This window comes from Panicum virgatum, chromosome 1K (assembly GCF_016808335.1).
Source record: "Panicum virgatum strain AP13 chromosome 1K, P.virgatum_v5, whole genome shotgun sequence".
NCBI classification, from domain to species: domain Eukaryota; kingdom Viridiplantae; phylum Streptophyta; class Magnoliopsida; order Poales; family Poaceae; genus Panicum; species Panicum virgatum.
In genome coordinates, this window is record NC_053136.1 from 44,927,501 (window position 1) to 44,954,339 (window position 26,839).

The window sequence follows — 26,839 nt, forward strand, 5'->3', positions numbered from 1 at the left end:
TTATCTTTTAAATAGTCTTTTCTTTAGGATCAAGTAATGTTTGCCGTAATCGGCTAGGACTTGATAGCGCTAGGCTATAAATACCGGTTGTAAGGGACCGGAAAAACTTGATACACATCAAATACAACAAACTTTACAATTCCTTTGCATTTTTTCGGCGAATTCTCCTTTTCTCTTCTTTTTTCGACGAGTTCTTTCAAGTTGATCAAGGACGCCTCACATTCGAGCGACTTGATTTGTTGTTGAGTTTTCGTTTTACCGAGTATATTTGAGCTTTAGCTACCGGGCGCATCGATGTGGCTTCGTTCAAATCTATTCAAAAGTTATCGAGTTCATCTAGGCTTTGACTTCCGGGCGCATCGCTGTCGTCTCGTCTAGATTTATTCACCAATTATCGATATCGGCTAGATTTGTAGGTTTTCCCTATGCTTTTTGGCCATTATCACATCTAAAAACATACTAGATCGGTTTTAGGTTTTGGAGTGACACTTTTGTTATCTCAAGAGCTGGTTTAGATCTGTTTTTAGCTTTGCATCATCTAAGTTACACATTCGTAGCTTAGATCTTGCCATACATACGCGATCGGCTGCCTAAAAGGCCGGTTTTGTCGCCTAGTGTAGCGGCTGATCCTGCCGATACGCTCGTCCACTACGCGCTCGTATTTAATATCTTTTTGTCGTCTATAGTATCGGCAAAGCTTGCCGATGCACCCACCTGAGAGATATTCGGAATCCCAGCCGATACGCTCTCGAATTTGATTTTGTTTTCTCTCTTGTCAATTACAGGTCAAATTGACTGGCACGCTTGGTTGACTTTTCTGTGACTCGGCGAACACTTGACTTCGGATTCCAGTGTGTTGATTTTTCGTCAAGAAGAGTAGTAGAATCATAACATGAATTCAGCCAACAGAAACAATAACAAAATGATTAAATCCAACATTAATCAATTCCTGGACTAACCAAATGGAAAGGCGCCCGGGTTCAATCGGGCTTCATTTGATTGGGCTCTTTTCTCAGAAAAAAAAAAGGCTTCCATCCGGCCCAGACAGCTGCTGATTGCCCGGCCTTTCAGGTCAAACAGCCATTATGAGCCCACTAGCTGCAGGGAAGTCGGCAAGCCCGCAGTTGAAGCGCCGGGATAACCAGACAGTCCAGATTCGCCGTCGCCTCAGACGACGCAGCCAGGTCCGGCGACATGGGCGCCGCGGCGGCCGACCTCGAGGCCCGTCAGCTCCGCATCCTCGCCCGGATCGCGGACCTCGAGCTGGCTGCGCAGCAGCGCCGCCTCGGGGCGTTCTCCATCTCCGCCGCGCCGCCCTCGGAGGACGGCGACGCCGGCGCGGGGGCCACCGAGGCGCGGCTCTCGGCCCTCCTGGCCGCGCGGGGCGTGCGGGACTTCGCCTTCCGGCGCGTGCCCGCGGACTACTACGACCGCCCCCTCGAGGAGCGACGCGGCCTCCTCCGCGCCGACTCGGTCGCTCAGCTCTGCAAGAGCATCGTCATGGTACGGCCCGTTCCCTTTCCAGTTTCCATTTCCTTGAGAGCATTTCGTCGAGCGCTTGGCCTGTATAACTGCGTTAGGTTTGCTACAGTTACGTTGATGTGTCATTTTGTCAAGCGATTGGCGTGATCATGTTATGGGTCCATTTAGAGCTGCATTAGTTGTTAGTAGTATGTGGAATGTGAAGGAAATGATGTTTAGATTAATTTCTTCTTGATTGTTAAATGTGATACGATCTGTAGGTTGCAAAAACGCCAGTAATGTTCGGATCTGTTACACAAATAATACTAGATTACAGTCAATAAGACTATTGCTATCTTCTATTGTGTGTTTGCAATGTTCTCTACCATAGGCCTTTCTATGACTGTACATATATGTTGGGTGAATGCTGTTGTAGCTGACTTGCTTCAGGTCGAACTGCTCTAGTTTTGAGTTTTTGAAATCCAACAATTCTAGTACCTGTACATAGGTTAGGATAATTTACCGATGATATAGAGCTGTTAATGATGAACTGCTATTTGAGGGCTGCAACATGCAAATAGTTGCGTTGATTTGTATTAACTATTCAGTTGAGATCAAGCAATGAAGAAAATTAATCTCATGTCCCCAATAGTCTAGTCTCCCTCCAAGCTGACTCCACCCAGCTATCTTCCTGGCGGTGTTTACCCTAGTGAACTACAGTTCATACTTTTCAAAAAAAAAAAACTACAGTTCATAACAATTTCTGGTACAATAGTTAGTTGGTGACATATTAAATATCCTGAGTTATTCTAGTTGTTGGAATGGTAATTATAACTTGGCAAGTGCTTGGGTGGAGAATGAGTGGTAGTGGAAGTATGTTCTCTTTTAAGATTCAGATAAAGGACAGATCAGCTGTTTGTCTTTCATTGCACATACGCTGATATGCCGCGTAGTTTACGATGTGTAGGCTGGTGAACATATGAAACTGTGACAGGTTGGCAACGAAAATTGTTATGACATTCCTAGCTTAGCAGATAACCACTACCAAGTTTATCAGAAGAAGTTATTATTTTTTGCTTATACCAGCATTTTCTAATGTTTATTATGTCATTGAATCATGTATAATTGCTTGAGTCTATTTTCGTAGCTTAGCAGATAACCACCGCCAAGGCTTGCTAATTTGTTGATAAAACAATTCATTAATATGGTGTAGGTTTGTTGTACAGAAAGATTGAGCATGTAAATTGGGTTACTGATCCTTTATTGTTTAAAGGAGGAAGTTCTTAACCTAGCTTAGGTGTTTGCAGATAATGGCTGCTATCTCTTATGTATGTCATAGTCATACAACCATTAGAAGATGAAGATGAGCCTCGTTCTTAGCGAACATGGTTGTGCTTCAAAGAAAACAAGGATAAGCCAATATGGCCGTGCCCTTATTGGATTTTTTTTTAGATTTAATCCCACTTGAATATTTGTGCAACATTTTTTTTCTCGAAAGAAGAAGAAGAAAGGGGTAATATTTGTTGTTCAACATATAATTGATCTTTTAAATTGCATTGGCCTTATTTGAATTATACACTATTTGAGAATCAGAGATGCAATCTGAACAATAGTGGTTAGTTCACTGCCTGTCTGCTTCAAGTAGTATAGGAATAATTGAAGGGATGAGTTCTATTTTATCTTGGGAGCTGTACACAATGATTTACTTCCTAGGCATAGAAGTATAGAACTACATTGTGTCCATGTCTCAAAATCCAGCAATAATCTTTCTTCAACATTAGTTGTGATGAATTTGTCCTTTGTTTATTAGGTGAACACCCAAGCCGCTGCAGATGTTGTTGACTGCAGCAATCCAAAGAATTCAAAATACTATGTCGTTGTTATTCAGGTAAGCCTTAAGGTACCAGAGTACAATTCTGAATTTATAACCTTATATTTATGTTGAGAAAATGTATATCCTTGCAGTATATGGCACGGCTTAACGCTGAAAACATCAAGAACTTCCTGTACGAACTAAATGAGAAGCAAACACCCAAAAAGAGATTTAACAGTAAGATTCTTTACAATGTAACTGGAGTTCCTTTTTTTTATTTGTTTGTAGGCTGATATGCTTATTGTTCTCCCTTTGTCTTTTACCAGAAATCTGTACCCTAGACTCCTCTCTTATGATGTACAAAGTAAATAGAGTGCATTCACACGGCATATCTCATTGCTTGACGCTATAGAGCAGCTTGGGCAGGGACCATCTCCTATCCTATGTGTTTGATTGTCTCCACATAGAGCTCCTCTGTTCATTACGGGGAGTTCTTCTAAACACATATTGCCGTCATCAAGGATGTAGAAATGTTCTAAATCATGTACAGGTTGCAACGAGGTATTGCTGAGGAATGGAGAGCCTTAACCTTGATAATCAAAAGATGTTAGATGCGCGATTAATACATTTTGGTAAAAAAAAATTGCCTTAATAACTTTTGCCACGGGCACAGTTTGTCTGTATTCCTGGCCAGATTGCCAGCTATTCTTCTTCCCTTTACTTGATTGCTGATGGAGTGATGGTACTTCAAGGAACTGACCTTCCAGGCCACACAGCAAGTAGTGGGTTCTACTGATTTCTGAAACAATGGTGCATGGCATACTTTATATATGCACTGAAGGAAATGTCCTGGGAACCAACTAGTTGTTTTCTTCATTCTTCCATTGTAATTCTGCTGCTTCTGTCTTTTAGACAGTTCCATTGCCTACTAATAAGGATTGATGTTTACCATAGTCCAGGTATTAAATGGCGGCAAGCCTACTATTGCTGTCATCTGAAACTGACCTTCCTATTTACTTGTTCAATGCAGTGAGGTTGGCACCAGAAGAGGAGTCGCACAAGCTCACTGGGTTTGTGCACAACGCTGTCACATGCATCGGGATGGAAACAAACATACCGGTAATATAAAGTTGTAGTTAAGTGTAGCTATTGAATTGCAAAGATAATGTGTAATTTGCATGGCATTCTGTACTAAACATCTTATTTAGCTTTTCCAGTCTTATGGCTATGGTCCTACTCCAGTTACATAAGAGGGAATGAATGGTAGCAGTAAGCCAATACATAGATGGTCCTACTCCAGTTACATATGAGTAAATGCATGGTAGCAATAGCCAATAGATAGATAGTTAGAACTCTTATCTGTGAGTATGGAGATAACATTTTGTCTGAAACTCCCAGTCCCAAAATGGGCCGTTTTAGTTTCATCCTAAGTCAACTTTTCTAATTTTGACCAAGTTTATAGAAAAATATAACACAATCTACAATACCGAATAAAAACAAAGTTACAGGGTTAGCCGATCACTATAATACCAGGGAAATAAAATTACCTTTTGCACTTTGGATAAATTTTTGTCAAGTTGATGCTTTTGGTAGATTTTTATGTAGACTTGCTCAAAATGTACGTCTTGTGAGCGAACATATAAAATTAGCAAGTTGTTTGATGCAAAAGGTTCCTCCTCAGGTTATCATAGATGAAGCTATCACCAAGTTGGATGAGGATTTCTTCTGGCTGGGTGGTGGAGAAGTTGACCTCAAGCTCGGGATGCGAACCTCACAATACCTAAGTGCCTTCAGTCCATTCGTTGTGAAATGCAGCTGATGGTGATCCGCAACGAAAGAGAAGCTTCTGCTCCATTTGGTTCTAGGGAGCGTCCATCGATGCATCACATGCAGGCACACGGCACACCACAATAGATTTTGCTTGGATCTGGGGTTGGGATGTCTGTCTTTTTTGGAGCAGGCTATCCCCTTCCATTTGCTCGCCTCACATTGTTTACAGCTGACTGCTGGTAAGATTGATGTAGTGGAGGGGGCATTCTTGGGAAGATTGAGATATTTGCCACAACTAGGCATATAATATTACTCTTCGCAGTTTGTGCCAAAAAATTCACATTGGACACCCGTGTGGTTACATGGTTTAGTCATGGTAATTTATCTGAAAGCTGTCCTGACACTAATTTACCACTTTTATTTCACCGTATGAACCATAAACCAAGATCATTTCTGTTGTAAACGCAACATGAAAGCAATAACAACTGAATGGTTTCGGCTGCAACTATGTGCAATTAGAGAGGCGCAAGAATAGAGCGATACGGTTGTGAACTTCTGAACGCGGAGCATGAACAGTTGACGTAGCTGGGGCTAGTTGTGAACAGGGATCCATTCAAACACTAGATTCTCGGTCTTCCTATACAACAGCACAAGATGTGCTGAAGTCAAGCAACTGCAGAGAGCTGCTAACCACGCTGTGTATCAACATCGACTGGGAAAGAGGCCTGACAGAGTGGATTCCTGTTGTGTCGCTTGTCTGCTTGATGCACTCCCCTGTCACTGCTACCTGTTATGAACAGCCGGTGCTGGGTGCGCATCTAGGTAGTCCATGGCTACTAGGGCTTCTGCGGCGTAAGCTGTGGTCGCGTTCGATCCTACTTGCTCGTTGTTGTACTCCGCTCCTAGCACCGACCGCTCTCGCAAGCTCGACCTCACCTACACAGCAAGACATGCATAAAAGGTTTTTCCTATCACTTCCTCTCGCAAATGCCTTGCAATGCCAATCGCTACTACAAATGTTGGGAAATGCCTTACACAAGCCGCGTACCTTCATCCCTTCTGACTTTTTTCTCAAAGAACAACAACAAGAATCACCTGCAAATCAGACGGCGATTTTCTATGAATGATCTATCCATCAATCAAGGAGGCTAGAGCTACAAAAAGTTTGTGCGCGCACGCATTACCGGCGAGTAACCTAGGTTTCAGAGTGGTCATTCTAATGTTTCATTGGCTCTAGATCCAAATGTCTACAGGCAAAACTAGGGTCAATTACACAAGGATCGCTCCTTGTATATACCAAATAACCAGACCATGCACATACAGATGAATATTGCCTAAAGGGCAATGGCGAAGGGCAAGGCGAGGAAAATATTTTAAGGCAAAACTACATTAGGGTCACAGCTTGGTACATGACATTCTCTCATCGGTTATGATGCGGAGTATGGGTTCTAGGTTGAGCGTAATCCAGATGGATTCCCTGATCGTCTTCATGCCAACGATGATGAAGCTGTTGCAAAACCCTAACAACGTTTCTAGCATTTCTAGCTACCACACCTGATGATGCCACTTCCTTCTTGACCTCGGTCACTGCTTCGTCATCGCTCATTGATGCATCCAGCATGTTGCTTCCAACTAGAACCTCCGGTGAGGAGCTCATCTTCCCTTTGGCAGCACCATCATCATCTATTACACCCTATGGAACAGAGAGAGAAAATGAAAAAAAAAACACTTTTAGGAAATAGAAAACTTGACCAAATGGTGAAGCTGGTAAATTCCATAGAATGAATTTAGTAATATTAGAATGTGAATAAGCTTATTATTACCTTGGGTGGTGAGGGAGACAGCTTGCTTGGGCAGTCGTCCTGGCTGCCATGAACACGGAGATGGCGACCTTCGCAGGCGGTAACGTATAGAGTTAGGATGAACACAATTAGGAGGACGGTAGTGGAGGTGCTTGGCTTTAGCTGCTTCTTGTTGAGAGCTAGGGTAGATCTCAGGCTAAACATGGAGGCGTGGTGTGAATGCTTGTAATGATCTCTTAGAAGACATGGATAGGTAATAAGAGAAGAAGGGGCATGAAGGTAGCCACAAGAAGGATGAAGTATCAGAGACGGTTATGCGTTTCGCGGCCCAACCTATATATATTCTTTGTATCATCGTTCCAGTGGGAGATAGAACGAGGAAAAACATTCAGAACCAAATTGGTTTCACGACGTTTCCAATGGGTCAAAATATATACAAGTACACAATGCAATGTATTGGGGGGGGGGGTGAAGGTACCGAGGTGTACTCCAAAGTGTTCTTCATTTCAAGTGGTTAATATATGCACCTAGCCAAATACTTATTCTACATGTTGGATGCTAGTATTTTATTGAATTTATTCTAGAATTTAACAAGCATTTTCTTTCAGCGTGTCCCGATAGCAAGGTGTCTATGATGACTTCGTCGATTTCAAAATCTATCGGTCTTGTTTTTATTCATAAAGATAGGGTTGCATGCATATACGTGAACGTATATGTCTGCATTGTGTTGCAAAAGAAGAATATATACGAAAAGTAGATCGGATTCTACTGGACCTTGCAGAAATTCAAAAGTCAAGTTTACTTGAGGGGCAGATATGTATTTGACAGTATAGGGATGTTAATGACATGCCGTCCCAAGTTAAGAACAGTCCATATATATACTACTACTCTTTAACTAAACGTTATGAATCTTTGATCACGCAAAGGGAGCTGGGATCAGCGCGTCAAAAGCAAGGAGAGGAATGGACCACCATCCCTTCCTAGTCCAGGAGGAAGGAAGAATTTGGCATGTTTAGTTGGTGAAAAAGTTTGGGTTTTGGTACTGCAGTATATTTTGTTGTTACTTGGCAAATAATGTTCAATTATGAATTAATTAGACTTAAAAGATTTATCTCGTGCTGATCAGTTAGACTGTGTAATTGATTATTTTTTTCAACTACATTTAATCATTTATGCATGTGTTGGAAGATTCAATATAATGGGTACTGTAGGAAATTTTTTGAAAAACAGAACCTTAACACTATCTGCCGGGGCGCGCGGAGCCATCTACTCAACCGCACATGAATGTCTCGATCCGTCCGTCCCCGTCCTTGAGGCGCCGCGCGTCGCGTAGATTTTGTGGGCGGCGCGCCCGGGCTGCGCGCCGCCATCATGAGTTCATGACACGCAGTGCGATCCACTGTTTCGGCAAGGCGGGGAGCAGGGTCCGTAGCATCGAGCCGATTAATCTAACGGTGTTTCGGTCGCCTCGATGTGACCAAGTTGGCATTCTTAAGCTCGACTCTACTTCAGTTCAGTTCGGTGTTTTTATTTTATTTACTCGTATCCCTTCTGTTGCAGAGCTGGTAGCTTCGGCTGATGGATCCGTTGACACGGACATGATGAACTTGAGGCTTAAATAAAGCGTGTTTTTACTTTCCTTTTTCTTCTTCTTCTGGTTGCACTGCAAAGTTGTTTGCGAGCATCGATCGACTAGAACTCTAGAAGAGAGGAGCGTTGGTCTGTCTGAACACTGAAAACAAACGGATGCGGCTAGTGTGCTACGCTCTCGAGCGCGTGCGGGCCGGGGTGCGCAGCGCCGATCGCCGTGCGCGCGCGCGTGCGGTGGGGCCGGCCGGTTTGCTTGGCGAGGCTGGCTGGCTGGCTGGCGGCGTTGGCGAAAGTGCCGGGGAAAAGGAAGGACGGCTTGCTGGGCTGGGCGCCTGGGCTGTCGCAGGAAGAGCTAGCGCGCGCCTGCCCCGCCGCCGTGTCGGCCGCGCGCCCGCACGCCTCGCCAGCCGTCCCACCCCCGCGCTGGCCGCTCCCCGTTGTCGCCCGGCGCGCGCGCGCACGCAGCACCACCACCCCGCCCCCTGTCGGTAGTCGCGTCGGTTCCGGAGCACTCCCGGCAGCAGATCACGCCGCGCTCGTGCCAACTGAACCTGCGCTCGTGGTTAGCCGCCGGTCAGAGTTGGCATCCCCTCGTGGCGCGGCCGGCGCTGCTCTGCGGTTTCGGCGTGGGCCGCGTGGTAAAGCGCCGGGCGAGCCTTTAGTTCGCAAAAAAATTTATGTTTTGGTATTGTAGCAGTTTTGTTGGTACTTCTCCGTTTCAAATCATAAGACATCTCAAAAATCTTAGAGAGTAAAAATAATCTCAAGTTTGATCAAGATTATAAAAAAAATATAAAAATTTATGATATCAAATTGATGTACTATGAAAATATAATAAATAAAAAATCTAATGGTACTTAGTTTATATAATAAATATTATTATTCTATTATATAAATTTGGTCAAACATAAAAAAAATTGACTCTCCAAGATTGTTGGAATGCCTAATAATTTGAAACGGAGTATTTGATAATTAATGTAGAATTATGGACTAATTAGGTTTAAAAGATTTGTCTTGTCGTTTACAGTTAAATTGTATAACGAGTTATTTTTTTCAACTACATTTAATGCTCCATGCATACAACAACAACATAGCCTTTTGTCCCAAGCGAGTTGGGGTAGGCTAGAGATGAAACCCAAAAGAAACAAAGGTCATGGTTCAGGCACGTTGATAGCTAGTCTCCAAACGCTCCTATCCAAAACGCTCCTATATTTAATGCTCTATACATATATTTGAAAATTCGATGTGATAGGTACTGTAGAAATTTTTTTGAGAACTAAACATGGCTTTAGTATAGTGTCACCGAAATCGCAGTGGATCTGATTTGCTAGTAGGATACGCCAGGCAACGATGATGAACGAACGGGCGGGTGGTTGGGAGAAAAGATCGGATACAGATAGATATCACTGATATCGTGTTTTCATATTTGTGTTCGAATACGGAGTCGGATACTAATAGTGTTAGTTTTTATCGGATAAGATTGTTATGAATATCGACATCATAAAAATGTAACTTTTGACCATTTCAATACGAATCGGTTACGAATAGCGGATAGTCAGAATCGGATACGGAAGGATAAAAATCTTTTCAGGCTAGATAGAATTCAAATACAGTCAGAAAATATTCGTATCATTTACGTCCTGTTTAGGACTAGCCGGCGGCTTCAGCAGCTGCTCCTGCCCGGATCATCATCCAAACGATGAGGATTGGGTAGTTGGGCCGGACGTGACAACCCACTAAAGTTGTGGGAAATACCCTGCAGGCCGGCCCGGACCAACCCTACCTACATTCCGGGCCTCGTTGCCTTTGAAACCGTACCGGAAGCGGCCCAGTTACATTTACAGATCCCGGCACGCCTCCCCCTGGCCCTCTCACTCTGCACAGCAGTCATCACTGAGCACTGTACATCGTCACTGCCACTGCGCCAGTACAGTAGTACTACTCCTACTCGAGAGCAGGGGAGGGGACTATCGAGGGACGTTCATCATTGTGATCATCATCTAGTACACCCACAACGCAACTGTACGAGACCCACATGAACCGTGCTCCTGCCTGCTCCGTGCCGCAGCAGCACCTCCTCGGCTCTGCCATGTGCGACCGTCCAGCCCAGCGATCTCGCGCGTGCTGACTTGCTGACAGGAACGGCCAGCCCCAAGGACATGTTGCCAGGCAGGCGGCAACAGATGCCGCGCGCTGTTCGTGACCATAAACAACCGCGCGAGGCACTGGATTTATTATACTAATGTCTGTATTGCCCTTTCTCTCTTGCCTGAAATTTATTTTAGATTTTTTTTTGAAAAGATGAATTGATTTTGCATGCCCGAGAGAAATACGGCCATGCTTGTGCAGGGACCGGGACTGGACAAGTGAACAGGGGAAGGGACGGGAAAGGAGCACGCTCCTGTTTTAGGACCATCGGGCAAGCAAAAGGAAAGGGAAGCAATCTTGCTGGGTTTAGTTCCAAAATTTCTCTCCAAATTTTACTATTTATCTATCACGTCAAATCTTTTGCTTTATGTATGGAGTATTAAATGTAGGTAAATAAAAAAACTAATTGCATAGTTTTGATGTACACGACGAGACGAATCTTTTGAGTCTAATTAAGTCATGATAGGACAATAATTACCACAAACAAACGAAAAGTGTTACAGTATGCTACAGCGTCCGATACAACCTTTTTCACTATTATTTTAGTGATGTAAACACAACCCTAGGCGAACTCATCCCAGCTTTCCATCATTAATGCCAAAAGGCTTAGGAGCCAGTCCCTCGTCTACCATAAATGGAAAAGAAACAGCCCAATGATCGCCTCAAGAAAACTTTGTGGCCACAAACAAAAAACTCCCCAGGATTGGACATCGGTATCGTATCCCTCCCCAGAGTTCTTTTTTTTTTCTATTGCTCCCCGGAGCGAAGGAGGAGCAGCTCTTTATCCGCGTCGATGGGGACCCCTTTTTTTTCCCTGAAATTTAATTTCGATGGGGACATTTTGGCGTATGGATGGGGGCATTTTCGGTCTGGGAAAAGAAACTTCATTCCAGTGGCATCGATGCGGCGGAAATTGGCGTGGGCCCCGCTTGCGACCGTGACACGTGGAAGCGACATGGCTTGTTGTAGTTTTTTTTCTGTACGTCTGTTGTCAGTGAGATCAAATTGCCTGATGAGTATACAGTATACCCCAAAAGAAAACGAACGAAAAAATATAATTGAAAAAAAATATTTTATAGTAACTGTCACATCGAATGTTCGGACACATGCATAAAGCATTAAATATAATTAAAAATAATTAATTACACAATCTAACTGATTACCACGAGATGAATTTTTTAAGCCTAATTAATTTATAATTAGATATTATTTGTCAAATAACAACGAAATATGCTACAGTATCAAAATCCAAACCTTTACGCGAACTAAACACAACGGGAGACGCCTCGGTAAACAGTAAAATCACACAGCAAATTACGTCCAGTGTCCTGACGCGAGGGAGGACGGTGACTTCTCACTCGCCCCTGCCTTCAGGGGCATTTTGGTCAGATGAGCTAGCAGCAATGATAGCGCCAGTATTTGTTTGGGACCAAATTGCTTTAAGAAATTCTTTCTTTCCCCCACTATCCCTTTCTTTCTTTCGGGGTCTCTGGTTATTATTATTTCCTTTTGGACCCGGTCTCGAGCCGAGCCCCCTCTGGTCACAGTCAGTCCGGTCACTGTTCAAAAGACTGTAAAAAGTGAGCGAGGCGACTGGCCGGGGCTAGCTAGAAAAATGGCACAGGATTCTCTGCCCCTGCAGCTCAAACGGTGCCAGGGCAGGGCAGGGCAAGGGCTTGCTGTGTTTCAAAATGTTCCGGTCCAGCGCGACGGGCCTCTGCCCGATAGGATGGGACGACGCCATGTGTCATGTGGGAAATGTTTCCTTTTGGCGGTAAAAGGTGCCGGATTTTACAAATTTTTGTCTATACTTTGCGTCGATGTTCTTAATTGGGAATTTCGAGGTATTCAAGCTTTTCCTTTTTCACCTCAAAAAAAAATTCCGCATCTAGTTTTCCGGTGTCCAAACTCTAGAATTTTTGTTTCTTAATCCCTCTATATGCATCTTACTCAATCTAGGGTCGCGACCTTTGACATATAATGTTGTACCGTTTTATCACAATATTTCCTTTTTCAATTCAGACACATTTTGTCATAATATTTCTTTTTTTAACTCAAATACAGTACAACTCAAACACATCATCCTAGGCTAGGTCCATTAACAATTTCAGACATTCTATTAAATCTCAAAGGCCCATGAATGCAAGAAAAAGTGGTGCAAGTTTAGTCTCACATTGCTAGTGGAGGAGAGAGATGAGAGTCGGCTTTCCTATATATATAGGACCCATCACCCTCCACTAAAGACTCAACAAAAACAAGTTATGATTTTGCCTCTTTCTTGCTTTTGCACTGCAGTTAGCCTTCTCGAAGTCTTCATCACAGCGCATCCTTTGTCCAACTGCGTAACCTCATGGGACAACCGCCTTTGTCAACTCCAGCTGTGGTGGTTCATCATCGTCCACCCTACCGCCAAGGCTTACGCTTAGTACGTGTTACGTAATCTCTTCTGTTTTTCAGCAACTATCCTGAGATCCTGGCTATGTTATTTATACTGATGTCTAGTAAGTTAGATCTATGCATGCTAATTCCTATGCTTATTATGATTTATTTTATATAGATTTTAATACAGTGATTGTCTATTAATTCAGCAATATCCTAATGAACATGGCGTTACGTCGAATTTCTTAGCACTGGTGCGCTAAGTTTGGCATGTTTACGTAGTTTTCAGTTCATTAGTTCATTGCCGTTCAGCACACTTTTTTAAAGTGAATTTACAACACCTTTTTTGCGGCAAAATCTAGCAATACCTAAAAATCGTCAGTTTAAAATGCATTAGCTTTGCATGAAACTCAGAGAATGGAAAAAAGAAAGGAAAAGAGCTAGCGAAGTCCATGCTCCGAAGTCTCATTTGTTTTTTTTACAGCCATGGCGACAGCTACTTTGCTCGCCAGACGTGAGGACAAAGGCTTCAGGACGCGTAGGGTGAGCAGTAACATGTGGTTACGACGTTTTCAGTTTTAGCCATACAGTACCCATGTCATGCTAGTCCACGGCGTAGACGTCACATGATTGGAGCCTCGCACGGACTGTTAACCGAACAAAACACTCGTCAAAGCTCCGCCCCAAAGATTTCGTGCAGTACATCTGCATTGACTGGCTAGCGTCAGTCCAATAATTTTGCTTTGCTTCAAGAAAGATTATGTTGCTCTCCACGTTCCACGTAAATAGGTACTGGTAAAAGTAAAAAAAAAAGTCCGTGGCTTGTAAAAGGTAAAAATACAGGAACTCTACTAGAGTTACGGCAGATATACTAGTAAAACGTAGGTAGGGGGAAAAAAGCGAGGGGCGGATTGAAAACGATGGAGAGAGAGGGGGGGCACTTTTAAAACCTTTTTTATGTTGCACGCATCCAGGGACGATTGCAGTAGAGAGAGAAGAGGCCACAGAGCGAGCAAGGAGAGAGGAGACCATAGCAGCAGCTTGCAGCAGCGGAGGAGAGAGAGAGAGCAGAGGCACAAGGCAGGCAAGGGCACGCGGTGCTCCTGCCTTGCCCCCACCTCCTCCCTGTTCTATACTCGCACAGTCGCACGCCCCCCGTCCCCCACCCCACCCCATCAGACGCGCCGCGCCAAGAAACTCCCCTTAGCCACAAGCCATCCCCGGGTTGCGCCGCGCTGCCTGCCCCCCCCCCCCCCCCCAGATCTCGCCGCGAGATTATGTGGGATTAGGTAGATGAGGGCGGCGCTGTTCGGTGCCGAGCGGAACGGGGCAGCAGACCTCGGCGGCGGCGGGAAGGCGCTGTACTGGCCGGAGGGGAAGGCGAAGGCGCTGGTGGAGCCGAGGTCCGTGCTGGACTGCACGCGGAGCCCCAGCCCCAACAACTCCACATCGACGCTGTCGTCGTCCCTGGGCGGCGGCGGCGGCGCGGACTCGACCGGCGTGGCGGCGGTCTCGGACAGCAGCGCCGCCGCCGCTGCCGAAGCCACCAAATGGGGAGCCCCTGGCGAGCGCGGCGGCGGCGGGAAGGAGGACTGGGCCGGCGGCTGTGAGCTGCCGCCGATCCCCGCCGGCCTCGACATGGGGCTCGTCGGCGGCGACAGCTGGGACGCCGTGCTCGGCAACGCCGCTGCCGCGGGGCAGGACCAGACCTTCCTCAACTGGATCATTGGGGCCGCCGGCGACCTGGATCAGCCGGGGCCGCCGCTCCCCGTGCACCAGCAGCCGCTCCTGGACAATGCGGCCTTCGGGTTCCCTGCCGCGGACCCGCTGGGCTTCTCGCTCGATCCCCATCTCGGCGGCGTCGCCTCCGACATGTCATCCCCGGGTGCTGTGTCGCACACTACCAACAGCGGCGGGGGCAGCAAGGTGTCCTCAGCTTTCGGCCTCTTCTCGACGGAGTCCGCCTCCCTGCAGCCGCCGCCGCCGCCTCCGGTGCTGTTCCACGAAGGTATCGACACAAAGCCCCCTCTTCTCGGTGCGCAGCCGCCCGGACCCCTCCTCCACCAGTTCCAGCACCAGCCGCCGCCCGCCACAACCTTCTTCATGCCACTTCCGTCTTTCCCTGATCACAACCAGCAGTCCCCACTCCTCCAGCCTCCACCCAAACGCCATCAATCCATGGGAGATGACCTCTATCTCGCCAGAAACCGGGCGGCGGCGGCGGCGGCGCAGGGTCTCCCCTTTCCACCACTGCATGGCCCTGCTCCATTCCAGCTCCAGCCTTCGCCGCCGCCGCCCCAGGGGGCGATGAAGACGACAGCTGCGGAGGCGGCGCAGCAGCAGTTGCTGGACGAGCTGGCCGCGGCGGCAAAGGCCGCCGAAGCCGGCAATTCCATTGGCGCGCGAGAGATATTGGCGCGGCTCAATCACCAGCTTCCCCCGCTCGGGAAGCCGTTCCTCCGCTCCGCCTCCTACCTCAAGGAGGCCCTCCTCCTCGCGCTCGCCGAAGGTTACCACGGCGCCTGCCGCCTCACATCACCACTGGACGTTGCCCTCAAGCTCGCGGCGTACAAGTCTTTCTCTGACCTGTCGCCCGTGCTCCAGTTCACCAACTTCACGGCAACGCAGGCGCTTCTTGACGAAACTGCAGGCAGCACAGCTTCCTGCATCCATGTCATTGATTTTGATCTCGGCGTTGGAGGCCAGTGGGCATCCTTCTTGCAGGAGCTCGCACACCGCCGCGGCGCAGGTGGTGCAGCTCTGCCGTTCGTTAAGCTCACTGCCTTTGTATCAGCTGCTTCCCACCATCCACTGGAGCTGCGTCTTACCCGGGATAACATCGCACAGTTTGCTGCAGACCTTGGAATTCCCTTCGAGTTCAATGCTGTCAGTGCGGATACGATCAATCCTGCGGAGCTCATTTCTACCACTGGCGATGAAGTTGTAGCTGTTGTCCTCCCTGTTGGCTGCTCTGCTCGTGCACCACCGCTGCCAGCAATCCTTCGGTTGGTGAAACAGCTTGGCCCTAAGATTGTGGTTGCCATAGACCATGGCGGTGATCGTGCTGACCTTCCGTTCTCGCAGCACTTCTTGAATTGCTTCCAGTCTTGTGTGTTCCTCCTTGATTCACTCGATGCCGCTGGCATTGATGCTGATTCTGCCTGCAAGATTGAGAAGTTTCTGATTCAACCAAGAATTGAGGATGCGGTGCTTGGGCGGGGCAAGGTGGACAAGCCAATGGCATGGAGGAGTGCATTTACTGCTGCTGGGTTCGCACCTGTTCCACCCAGCAACCTAGCGGAGGCACAGGCCGACTGCCTCCTGAAGCGGGTGCAGGTCCGCGGCTTCCATGTGGAGAAATGTGGGGTTGGGCTGACACTCTATTGGCAACGCGGCGAGCTTGTCACTGTATCAGCGTGGCGGTGCTGATCAGCAATCCTCTGCTGTGCCTACAATGTTTCACCACCACTCGCTGGCATCTTCAACTCCAGTAATGTGTATTTTGTCTTGCAATTAAATGTTGCGAAGAAAACTAATATCTTGGTATTGAACACTTCATGTTGATTCTCTTTGCAGCTTATTAGCTAGAACTAGTGGGTTTAGCAATGTTGGTGCCAGTGTCTCTAGTGTAATGATGTTGCTCTAGGTTTTTACCATGCTTGCTCTCTGCTCACTCAGACATTCTCATGTCATTTGAAACACTGCTTGTGAGGAGAGGGTATAATTAACCTATCAAATGTTTCTGTGGTACAGATTAATATGTGGTCCTATTTCTTTATAGCTGTGCCTATTCGTATGTGTTTTCATCGTGCAGTTCAATCGTTACGGACCAACTTTAATGCATCCTGTTATGTTATCTGCAATTCACTTTCACATTGCTGATGCCATCCATCGTCCAATATGAAACTATGGGTCTGGCTGTCATCAGACTGAAGCATTAAAAATACTCTTTATGGATAATTATTTCAAAAGGTTAGCGGTTAGCGTGCTGGTTTTGCTTAGAGTGTTAACCAGATATATCAGAATACTTACATTATGTTTCCAGAAGAGAATTAGAGATTGTTTTAATTGCCCATTTACTGATTCACACTGTGCAATTCCATTTGAGTTGTACATCATAATCATGCGGTTTGTCAAGTCCTCATAAGTATATAGAAGGACATGTTGAAGTTATCTTGAAATTTAGTTTTCTATAGTTTGGAAGGAATTTCATGTTCTAGCTAGTTTTCATGTGAACTGTGACACCAGACTTGTCAAATAATGAGTCCTGATCACACCACATGTTTTGGGAAAGCTGATAAGAAATGGAAATATTGTATTCAAGGTGTTTGTTTCTATACAAGAAACTAAAAGAAAACAAATGACATCTGCAAGAATGTAAATTGCTACTTGTTCTGCAAATGTGCCAAACGTAGACAGCAAGCAACCCAGGCAATTCACACTTCACAAACCGTTCTGTTATATTTCCGCAACAGACTTGATGCCAGCAGGACTCGGCAAGCACAAAAGACAGAACCACACACGTTTGTTCATGAGCGAAGGGCCAGATTTCCACTTGTCACCTTGTATGATGAGCAGCACAAGAAGGTTTTTCTCAGTGATGTGCTTAGGTCAGCTTGCTGGTTGCCCTTGTTTGTGGCTCATGGCATTTCTTCTTTGCTAAAGAAGGTTTGGTGCCACAATTTGGTTGTGGAATGTATTGACTGCCCTTGAACCAAATCCAAATTATTTGTACCAGTTAGGGCATGCCTTAACGTTTGCTGGGCACAAATGTGTTATCTTTGGCTTTTGGGACTGTTGGAGACATCTGTGTTCTTTTTAATTCGCATATACTGCCTGCAAGGTATAAACAACTCTGTACCACAGCTCTTATAAAAAAAAAACTCTGTACCGCAGCCATCAAGTGATGTCCTACCTTTGATTAGAAAAGGAGTGTTTGACAACTATTTTATTTTACCTGCTACTGGTTGATTAGAAATACCAGACGAAAAACCTGAAAGGCCCGGACAAGCAAACCGGCACGATTATTTCTATGGCTCACATGGGTGTGTCTCCTCCTGGCTCTTCTCTCCCTGTTTCACATTCTTGCCTTCATGATCGCCTGCCGCCCTGCCCCTGCGCCTTGGCTTCCATCCACTTAACATATAAAAAAAATCCTCTCAGCTGTACTGATTACTGATTGTACCAGTTGAGAAGATGGTTTTCCTCGAACAAATCTAGGATTTGAAAAGCTTACACAGGCGTGGCAGCGGGGGAAGTACATGGTCAGCTCGCATTTTTCTTCTCCCTGTCTCGATCCTTTGCAGCTTGCACTAGAGAAAGTTCACGGTTTGCTTTTGTGGGTTCCCACTTTAGCGGTCCAAAACATTTTGAAACTCAAACCGAACACATACGCTCTATTCGACTAGATATGGCTGGTGCTGATTTACTATGAGAGAAAAATACTGCTGATAGTTGTCAGCAGAACATAGCGATAGTTTTACATTTTTTTCATGCTGAAAATCATTCAGAAGGAAAAAAAAGGAACCGAAATGAGTCTTACGAGAGCCATACTCCTTATTTATAGGGGTATTTGGTAGGACTCCTCCTCATAGCATCTTCAAAAGACTCTATACATGTTGGATTAATTAAAAAAACGAAAAACTGATAAAGTAAGCTTCCAACGGAGCAGCTAACGTCCTCGGTAGTCTTTCTTCCTCGCCATCCGCTCGGCCTCCCTCGCCATCTCGACTCCCGAGTTCCCGCCCTCACCCTCCCGTGCTCTGGCCCCAGCGCGTGTCGCACTCCTGGCCGCGCTCGCCCTTGCTCGCACCTTCCCGCCATTGCTCCCTCGCTTGCGTGGTCCCGCCCCGCTCCCACCGCTGCCCTCCAGGCGCGGGGGCGACTTCTAGGCGTGGCGGCGATGTCTAGGTGTGGCGGCGGTGGCCAGGCGCTAACGAGCTCCTTGCCGGACCCTTCCTCAACCTTCTCGAACCCCAGCTGAGCTCCTCATCAGCCAAATCGACGGGAATCGAGCTCCAGACCTCGATAAACAGTAACTCCGCCCGCCACCGTCAAACTCCCACCTCTGACCCTTCTCCTTTCAACCTAGATATCAAAATTGACTCTCCTTAACTCACTGATGCTCTGCTCTCCTCGTTCTTACGCATTCCGCGAGTTTCCGCGATCAAAAAGGGCAACCTGTTCCGCGCCATGAGTGCGCCGGGCCCCGCTGCGCCGCTGCGCCGCCTGTGCGGCCCAGGTGCACTTGCGGACTTGGGCCACCCCCGCCGTCCTGCACTAGCACCAGCGACCAGCAGGACGCCGACCCCGAGCAGAGGCCTTCGAGGGAACGGGAAGGGGATAAAGCGTGGGACGCACACGTCAGGTGCGTAGAGGGAGAGAATTGGAGGAGCTGATGTTGGGATTTGGAGAATGAAAAATAGAGTATGTTGGAGTAAGCAAATTAATATGGAGAAAAAAAATTTATATAGTTAGAAGGAGAGTCAAATACGAAGGCCCTCTTTGGCTCTCGGGTGGATCACAAGAAAAGGATAGGAATTGAGAACCGCAGGATAGGAAAGCAAGCTCGTTCCTCTGGAATCATTTCTTTGATTTGCCTCGGACACAAGCCACCACACGCCAGCCGCGACGAACATGAGGTCCGACCGGATTTTTCTTTCCCTGCGTGCACAGTGAGAGCAATTCCTTTCCCCGTCGATTTACTCCGGAAAGTTTCCCGTGAAACCAAAGACATGCTGACGTCATCAATCCCAATCCTATCCTATCCTGTGTTTGCCCTCCGTTTCGCCCGTGAGCCAAAGGAGGCCGAAGTGAAAAATAGCTACTCTATTGAAGATGCTTCTAGAGATTGCAGCTTCAATTTTGAAAAACTACAATTGTGGCCCGGGCTTTTCTGTTTTTTATAAAAAAGGGCTCCACATACAAAATAGAGCCACTGCAGCTTGCCAAAGAGATATATACACACATAACATGTAGAACCCGCATACGGGTTGCCGTGATCGTTTTCCTTTTGACAGTTCCACTAACAACCGTGCGATGTACAAAAACCACGGCGCAGAGGATCCGGAGCGGCTTTGCTCCTACTCCTACTGTCCTACACGAGAACGTGCCCCTTGATCAAGAAGCTGACAGCTCCCATTTTCTTAAGCCCGGCAGGGAGGGCGACGACGACAGGCTACGGCGTTTGTTTATGCCGCCGTGCCGTGCGCCTTCGCTCCCTACCCCCTACCACCCCATTGCATGCATGCACTGATGCACGCACAGCGCCCGGCCGGCCGGCTGCCACCCTGGACGCCTTCCTGCTAATCCGAGGAGCTTAGAGCGTCTGCAACAGTTTATGTAAATCATTATGGATAGATAAAAAAACAAAAAAAGGCAATAAAATTCGTTTCCAATAGATGAGTTAAAGTTGTTAACTCGCTTCCTCCTTCTGCATCCCGGGAAAGCCGGTAGGCATCTTTTCTTCCGCTCGGCCGCTCGCCATCCTCACTCTCGCACGCCGTCCGCCCATCCCCCCCTGCCGGCGTGGCTGACTGACACCACCGCCCCTTCCTGCCGGCGTGACTGGGCGCCGCTGCCCTCCCCTACTGGCCTGGCTCGGCCCCGCCGCCGTCCCCTTCCGGCGCGGCTCGGCCCCGCCGCCCTCCCCTGCCGGCCTGGCTCAACGCCGCCGCGCCTACCCTGCCGTCGCGGCTCAGGGCCGCCGCGCCGCCCCCCTGCAGCAAGGCTCGGCCCTGTCGCCCTGGCTCCGTGCCGCCGCGCCGCCCCCCCTGCAGCAAGGCTCGACCCCGTCGCCCTCCCCTGCTGGCTTGGCTCTGTGCCGCCGCTCCTCCCTGGCGGGGTGCTACTGCTTGTGCGCGGCGGTGGCCGGCTCCGGCGAGACGGAGAAGGAAGATTGGAGGAAGCAGATGATTTGAATATAGATAAATAAGATTTTGGCTAATCTGTTGGTTTAATCAACTATTTAGCTAGCTATTTAATTTTTACCTAATCTTTTACTTTATTATTTAGTTAGGATTTTTAGCTAATCTTTTTGGAGATGCTCTTAGCCCCGACGATCCATTCTTTCCAAGCTACTAGTTCTTGCTACTACTCCTTGGTACACTAGGACTCGCCGCTTTCGCCAGCGACAGCGAGCAGCTCGCATCGGTTTCTGTCCGACCCGGCCCTGTCCGAAAAGGAGGCCTCGAGTGAGGCTGTGTTTGGTTGCGAAAAGGATGCGAAAAATATTTGTGAAAAACACTGTAGTACTTTTTATTTGTATGTGGTAAATATTTTTTTATCATAGGCTAACTAGGCTAAAAAATTTTGTCTCGCAACGTACATCAAAACTATGCAATTAGTTTTTTTATTTACTTACATTTAGTATTCCATACATAAGTCATTTGCTATATTTAATATTTCGATGCGATTTCGATGTGATGGAAAGTTTGCGGGCACGCTGAATTCCGGGGGCCCTATGGCTTCTGGTCTGGTGTGTCTCCGGTAGGCGGTAGTGGTAGCCCGTTATCAATATCAAGTACTGGATTTTATGCTGGTTGGTGTGGTTTTTGTAGGTAGTGTAAGGTCCAAATCAGTCGCAGTGTCGGCACGGATGCAAAGTTGCAAACGGCCGGTCTACCTAGCGTACTAGCAGCAGATGACAGCTCCAAGCCATGTTCGGCGTAACAGCACAATTTGCAAAGTTTCTCATTCTTGTCTGAGTTGGAGTCCGTTTCCCTTCTAGTGTGCTCCTGGAGTACGGCGCTTGGTGATCGGAGCACCACTGCAGGCCGCTCGAGGACACGGCCTCGTGAAGTGCCCCGTCGATTGGATCGAGGACTGAGGAAGGAGAGGGGGATCGTCGTCAGCGTCAGCACAGCGCAGCGGGACGGGGAGGGAAGGGGGGCGCTTTCAAGGCCAGGGGTCCAGGCACCATACTCCGGGGGGGGGGGGGGGGGGGGGGGTCCCTGGCTGGCTCCGTCCCGAGCGAGACCGGGGGGCATGGTCGCATGGAGGCACGCCGTCGACGAGCTCCCGGCGGGGCAGGCCCACGCACGGCACGGCACAGTGTGGGGGACTGGAGGGCAGGCAGGGGCTCGGCGCACACGTAGACACAGCGGCGCGGACGGACCGGACCGCGAGGCGCGGACGCCCCCGGGCTAGCTGCCGGCCGGCCCGGCTTCCAGGACCACGCCCACACTTCTACTACTACTACTACCACCGTATCCCGGCGCGCCCACCGTGCTCGCTCCGGCGTGGCAGGCCGGCACGACGTGATCGCTCATCGCTCCTTCTTCCCTGCCGCTGTGCGGAACAGTTGGATTGAACGGAACGGCGCGGGCGGCGACAGCGAGGGACGGACGGGGACGCGCTCGTTATCGATTCGTCTCCAGCGCGCTCCGCGGGTGTGGTGACGCAATGCGGCGCGGAGGCGAAAAGCGAGGGGGGTCGGGTTGGGCGTTTGGCTGGCGGCCGGCGATATGGTTCGTTGCGTTTCAGGACCAGGCAGGAGGAGAGGGGGGACCCGGGGGGGCTGTGGCTTTTGGCAAAAGAGGCGGCCTTTGCTTTCGCCTTTGGATGGACGTTCCAAAAGGACGGCGAGATCAAATCTCGTGCGTGGGGGAAAAGGGTTGCAGGGGCCGGGCCGAGCCCGAGTCTGCTTCACACGGTCTCGTTCATCTGTGCCGGGTTTCGGCGAGATCTTCGCTTCTTGCGTGCCCGTGGCGTAGCTCTTGCCCGCGGTAGCAGCAGCACCACCACACTGTTGATGTGTACATGCGTTGGTCTATTGGCTAGTCAGTAGTAGGACCGTGCGTTCCCTGGCTCGCGGGCCATGCGATGCGCACGGGATCGTTCGTTTCCTTGCAGGCGAGGGAACGAAGGTGCCCCTCCGCCTGAACCGGAACCGGCCCCCCTACGCTGACTCGTTGGTGGCCGACTGGTCGATCGGTAGCTAGAAAAAGGAAATTGTCGAGTGCCCGAAGTTGACCTCTGACTGAATTCGTGAGGCTTTTCACACGGCTACGCTGCTCTGCTGAACCAAGCTGTCCTTGCACGACAGCGACTCGCACAGTGGTAGCTCGCGCCGTCAGGTAGCGCGTCGCCGGAGACGAGACCTCACTCGGGGTGTCCGGATATGGAAAAGGTGAGCACTGCTGCTTGCGTTTCTACCAAACAGAACCAGTTGAATGAACCGGAGATCTGTCCCGGTGCAGGTCGAGTTTCCGGACAGTGGTACAAGGCAGGTTCTGTTCAGGTAGGCATCTGAAAACAAGAACTAGGCTTAGAGGGTGTTTAGTTGATGAAAATTTTTGGTATAAAGGTCACATCAAATGTTTGACCAGATGTCGGGAGAGATTTTCGGGCACTAATTAAAAAACTAATTTCAGAACTCGCTTGGAAACCGTGAGACGAATCTTTTGAGGTCTTTGACCGCATCATTAGTACATGGGGGTACTGTAGCACTTATGGCTAATCATGCACTAATTAGGCTCAAAAAATTCGTCTCGTCGTGTACATCTAAACTGTGCAATTTGTTTTATTTTTTAATTACATTTAATGCTCCATACATGCGTCTAAAGGTGAGTCAAAAAAATTTGGGTGAAAATTTTCTTTCTGGCGAAATAAAATCTGCTGGTTTTGGCCTTTGGGAATGATCTAGTGGTCTCTTCTCTTCCCGGCTTTCATCAGCTCGCACAAACCGAACCAGCTGCTCGATCGGTAAAGCGCTAGGGGAAAAGGCAGAAGCCAAACCGATCATGCTGCCGGCTTCACCATTTGGGTGCACACGGTTGCTTTTCTTCACGACAATGCACATTTCCTTTATTTTCTGTCCACTGTGTACTCTCGCTTTGCCTTGCACGAAAAATGGAAGCAGAGGAGATCTAGGCGACGATCCGCTACCACTCTGTCCAGAAAAACAACGATGGGGGCAGGCAGTAGAGCTGCGAAAGCAGGACGCTTGTTGGGAGCAAAGGCGCCAAAGGTTCAGCCAGGCCCGTGAAAGCACAGGCGGATCAGCTCGATCAGACTCCGGCGGTCGATGATCCGACGATACCGCTCGCTCCACCTGCTGGAAAGCTACGATGCGCGGCGCACTGCTGTGCTGCCTGCTGGCCGACCTGCAAAGCAGCTGCAGCGTGTCCTGCAGCCTGGTTAGAACAAGTATACTAGTCAGCTGGAAGCTGGCTGAAGCTTACGTGGCTGAAGAGAGACGGAGGCCGGCGTCTCGCTCCGTGCTCGCTCAAGCCGGCGGAGAAGCCCTCCGTCCGCTGCCATTGGCTGAGTTGGCGGGGCCTGCCACTATCACCATGTGCCTCCCTGCCGGCAGTCGGCACCACTATAAGCCCTGACATTGGTGGCCACATGGGCTGGTGCAACGGCAAATCTTTTTTTTTCCTGAAGTTAGCAGCGGCAAATCTAACTCGCAGTAAGTGACATTACATCAAGAGTGAAGTGAGCCGTCAGCGACTGCTTGTTAGGGCCAAATCAGGGTCACGATAATGTCACAGCAGCAAAGATACGAGATCGTGCTCACTAGGCTCCAACAGTTTCAGACGCGCGGGTACGTGACCGTCGTGTCTATGCGGTGTGCAGAGGGGGACGGATCGGAGGGGAATCGAGAGGAGGAGCAGAGGAGCACGCGATGAGGCCCGGCCTTGGCGCCACCAAAAGCAGATCAGCGAAAGGGCTCCCTTGTCCTTATCACCCAAGGCTGCCTCTCATGGCATGACGGCGAGCGGAAAAGGAGATGGAAAGGGCCGGCCGGCCGGAAGAGTAAAGCGCGCCGGGCGGCAGAAAGGGGGCCGGGCCGGCTGCGCGGCGGCCGCCGCCGCGCCGGCAGAGCCTTTGCAACCACGGCGCGCCGTCGTCTCGTCCGTGTGGGCTGGGCGCGAGCCACGACGCGACGCGAGCGGAGGCCAGCGCCAACGTGCGTAGGGCTGGCTGGCTCCGGGCATGTCGGTGTCCACACCCACTGCTCGCGTTCTCGCAAAGCGGCGTAATAATGCAGGGGGGACATGGACCTTTGCGAAAGGGAGGGAGGAGAGGTCAGGTCGTGCGCAACTTGTTGGACAAGGACCCGGCGAGGTCTGTCGTCTGCGATACCACTCTTCGTGCGTAAGGTAAAGGGGGCTCGCTCGGCCCGTAGGCTTGAGTGCTTGACCGCTTGAGAGTTCAGACTTCAGACACCCCAAGGTTGATGCACCTCTCGGTCCTACTACGCGTACGCCTATGCAATGCACGGCTACTTTTCTGAAACCTTGTTTTCTGAACTTAGTAGTCAACAGAAGAATAGAGAAAAAGGCACTTATAAAGTCTTGAAGTAATGAGTTCTGGCATGGACTAGAATTAGTAGTGGATTACTGAACATGGCAGTGCCGGCGCTACATAACATAAGCACGTCAATCAGTGAGAACGGGAGGACAAGGACAGAGTAATTTCTCCTTTTGGGGGGGTATGTATTGCATGGTCGGTCATTGATCAAGAAAGTTGGAAAGATAACCGAATACTCAGTCACTCGCACCCAGATTGGCCCAGGGCCAATCTTTTTTCTTGGGCGATTGCACGCGCGCGTAGGGCAAACGCTAGCTTTTTCCGCAACCTCTCCCCCCCCCCCCCCCCCCCCCCCCCCACGAAATCTTTTCACCAACTGCCGTCCGTCCCGAAAGAACGCACTCATCATGCTCGCTCGTTGAAAAGCTGTGCGCCCCCGGAAAGGGTTGGATCAGGAGGGGCCCGATGGCGTTGTGCTCATGCTCTATCTATCGTCTACTCCTATACACACCTGTGGCGTGCAACAAGACGAAGCCTCTGCAATCTCCCCGCCGTTTCGAAACTGCTGCTGGATCGATCGCTTGTATCCAAACAGAAAGGAAGCTCTGAAAGTTGTTGTCGGTACCCTATAGCAGGAATACCCACTTCTACAGCAATAAGGCAGGACCCGTGTAGTCATTCGTAACTACGCGGTAAAGGGCGGAGCAACCGAGGCCCACAGGACAGGCTCTTATCTCACCGGGCCAACGGCCCCGGATCCGCTCCCCGTTCTGGGACGGGTCCGGAGACGCCACGTGTCCCCGAGCTCCGAGCCAGCCACCGAGATCCCGGACCTCTCATAGGGGTCCGGAACCTCCTCACGCCCGTCCGGACCTCCCACGCGCGTAGACCTAACATACTACCAGGGGGTCCGGAGCCACCACGTGTTCCGCGAGCACAGGCGCGAGTCTTCCAGCTTCCGCTGGAAGACTCGCCCACCCACCGCATTCAATGCGGGGGGTTGAGGCGTGCTCTGCCGCCGTGGCTCGCAGGGCAGACCTTGTCAAACCTCACTGTAGACCGCGATTTACCGAGGTACACAGTGCAGCCGCCTGCGTCGCACCCACGCAGAGCCGTCTGCCACATTAATTGGATACGACGGCACAGCTCTATTTCATCATGCCTCCTACGCCGCAAGCTACGCAGCCCGTTCAGCTATGTGGCAGGCAACGCCGCTTGCTACGCCTGGCGCCGTCCCGACAAGACAGCACCTGGACACGCCGAACAGGGGATTCCAGGAGCAGCCAAGGAAATCCAGGAGAGAGATCTCCTTCGCCTGCGACGCCATAATGTATGAGCAGTACGATATTTTGTACTACATTGATGACCCCATCTGTCGGGGACCCAACGGCCATGTATGTGCCTCCCTTGAGATATAAAAGGTAGGCGCTCGCTGTGCACACCAAGGCACACTAGACTACACACAGTCACACGCTGGACTCAGCTCGAACTCTTCAGTCTTGAGCAATACAACACACAGTGGACGTTGGGTATTACGCTCCGGCGGCCCGAACCACTCTAACCCGGCTGTGTTCATCGAGTTCTTGAGCAAGATCGAACTAGTCGCTAGCTAACCCCC

General features: G+C 49.2%; 3 protein-coding genes across 3 annotated transcripts; 2 read left to right on the forward strand and 1 right to left on the reverse strand.

Annotated features, from left to right (window-relative positions):
• The first annotated feature begins 1,105 nt into the window (after positions 1-1,105).
• LOC120711776 lies at positions 1,106-5,451 on the forward strand. Its single transcript, XM_039997419.1, has 5 exons — positions 1,106-1,503; positions 3,272-3,349; positions 3,427-3,511; positions 4,305-4,393; positions 4,956-5,451. The coding sequence occupies exons 1-5, from the start codon at positions 1,195-1,197 to the stop codon at positions 5,091-5,093; spliced, it is 699 nt and encodes a 232-aa protein (XP_039853353.1). The 5' UTR covers positions 1,106-1,194; the 3' UTR covers positions 5,094-5,451.
• A 962-nt stretch (positions 5,452-6,413) lies between these two features.
• Positions 6,414-7,119, reverse strand: LOC120657404. The gene is made up of 2 exons (XM_039935717.1): positions 6,868-7,119; positions 6,414-6,737 (listed from the first exon to the last, which is right to left on the reverse strand). The coding sequence occupies exons 1-2, from the start codon at positions 7,048-7,050 to the stop codon at positions 6,465-6,467; spliced, it is 456 nt and encodes a 151-aa protein (XP_039791651.1). The 5' UTR covers positions 7,051-7,119; the 3' UTR covers positions 6,414-6,464.
• A 6,823-nt stretch (positions 7,120-13,942) lies between these two features.
• On the forward strand, positions 13,943-16,741 carry LOC120711786 (scarecrow-like protein 27). The gene has a single exon (XM_039997430.1). It carries the CDS (start codon positions 14,257-14,259, stop codon positions 16,390-16,392), a length of 2,136 nt encoding a protein of 711 aa, XP_039853364.1. The 5' UTR covers positions 13,943-14,256; the 3' UTR covers positions 16,393-16,741.
• Positions 16,742-26,839: the final 10,098 nt, after the last annotated feature.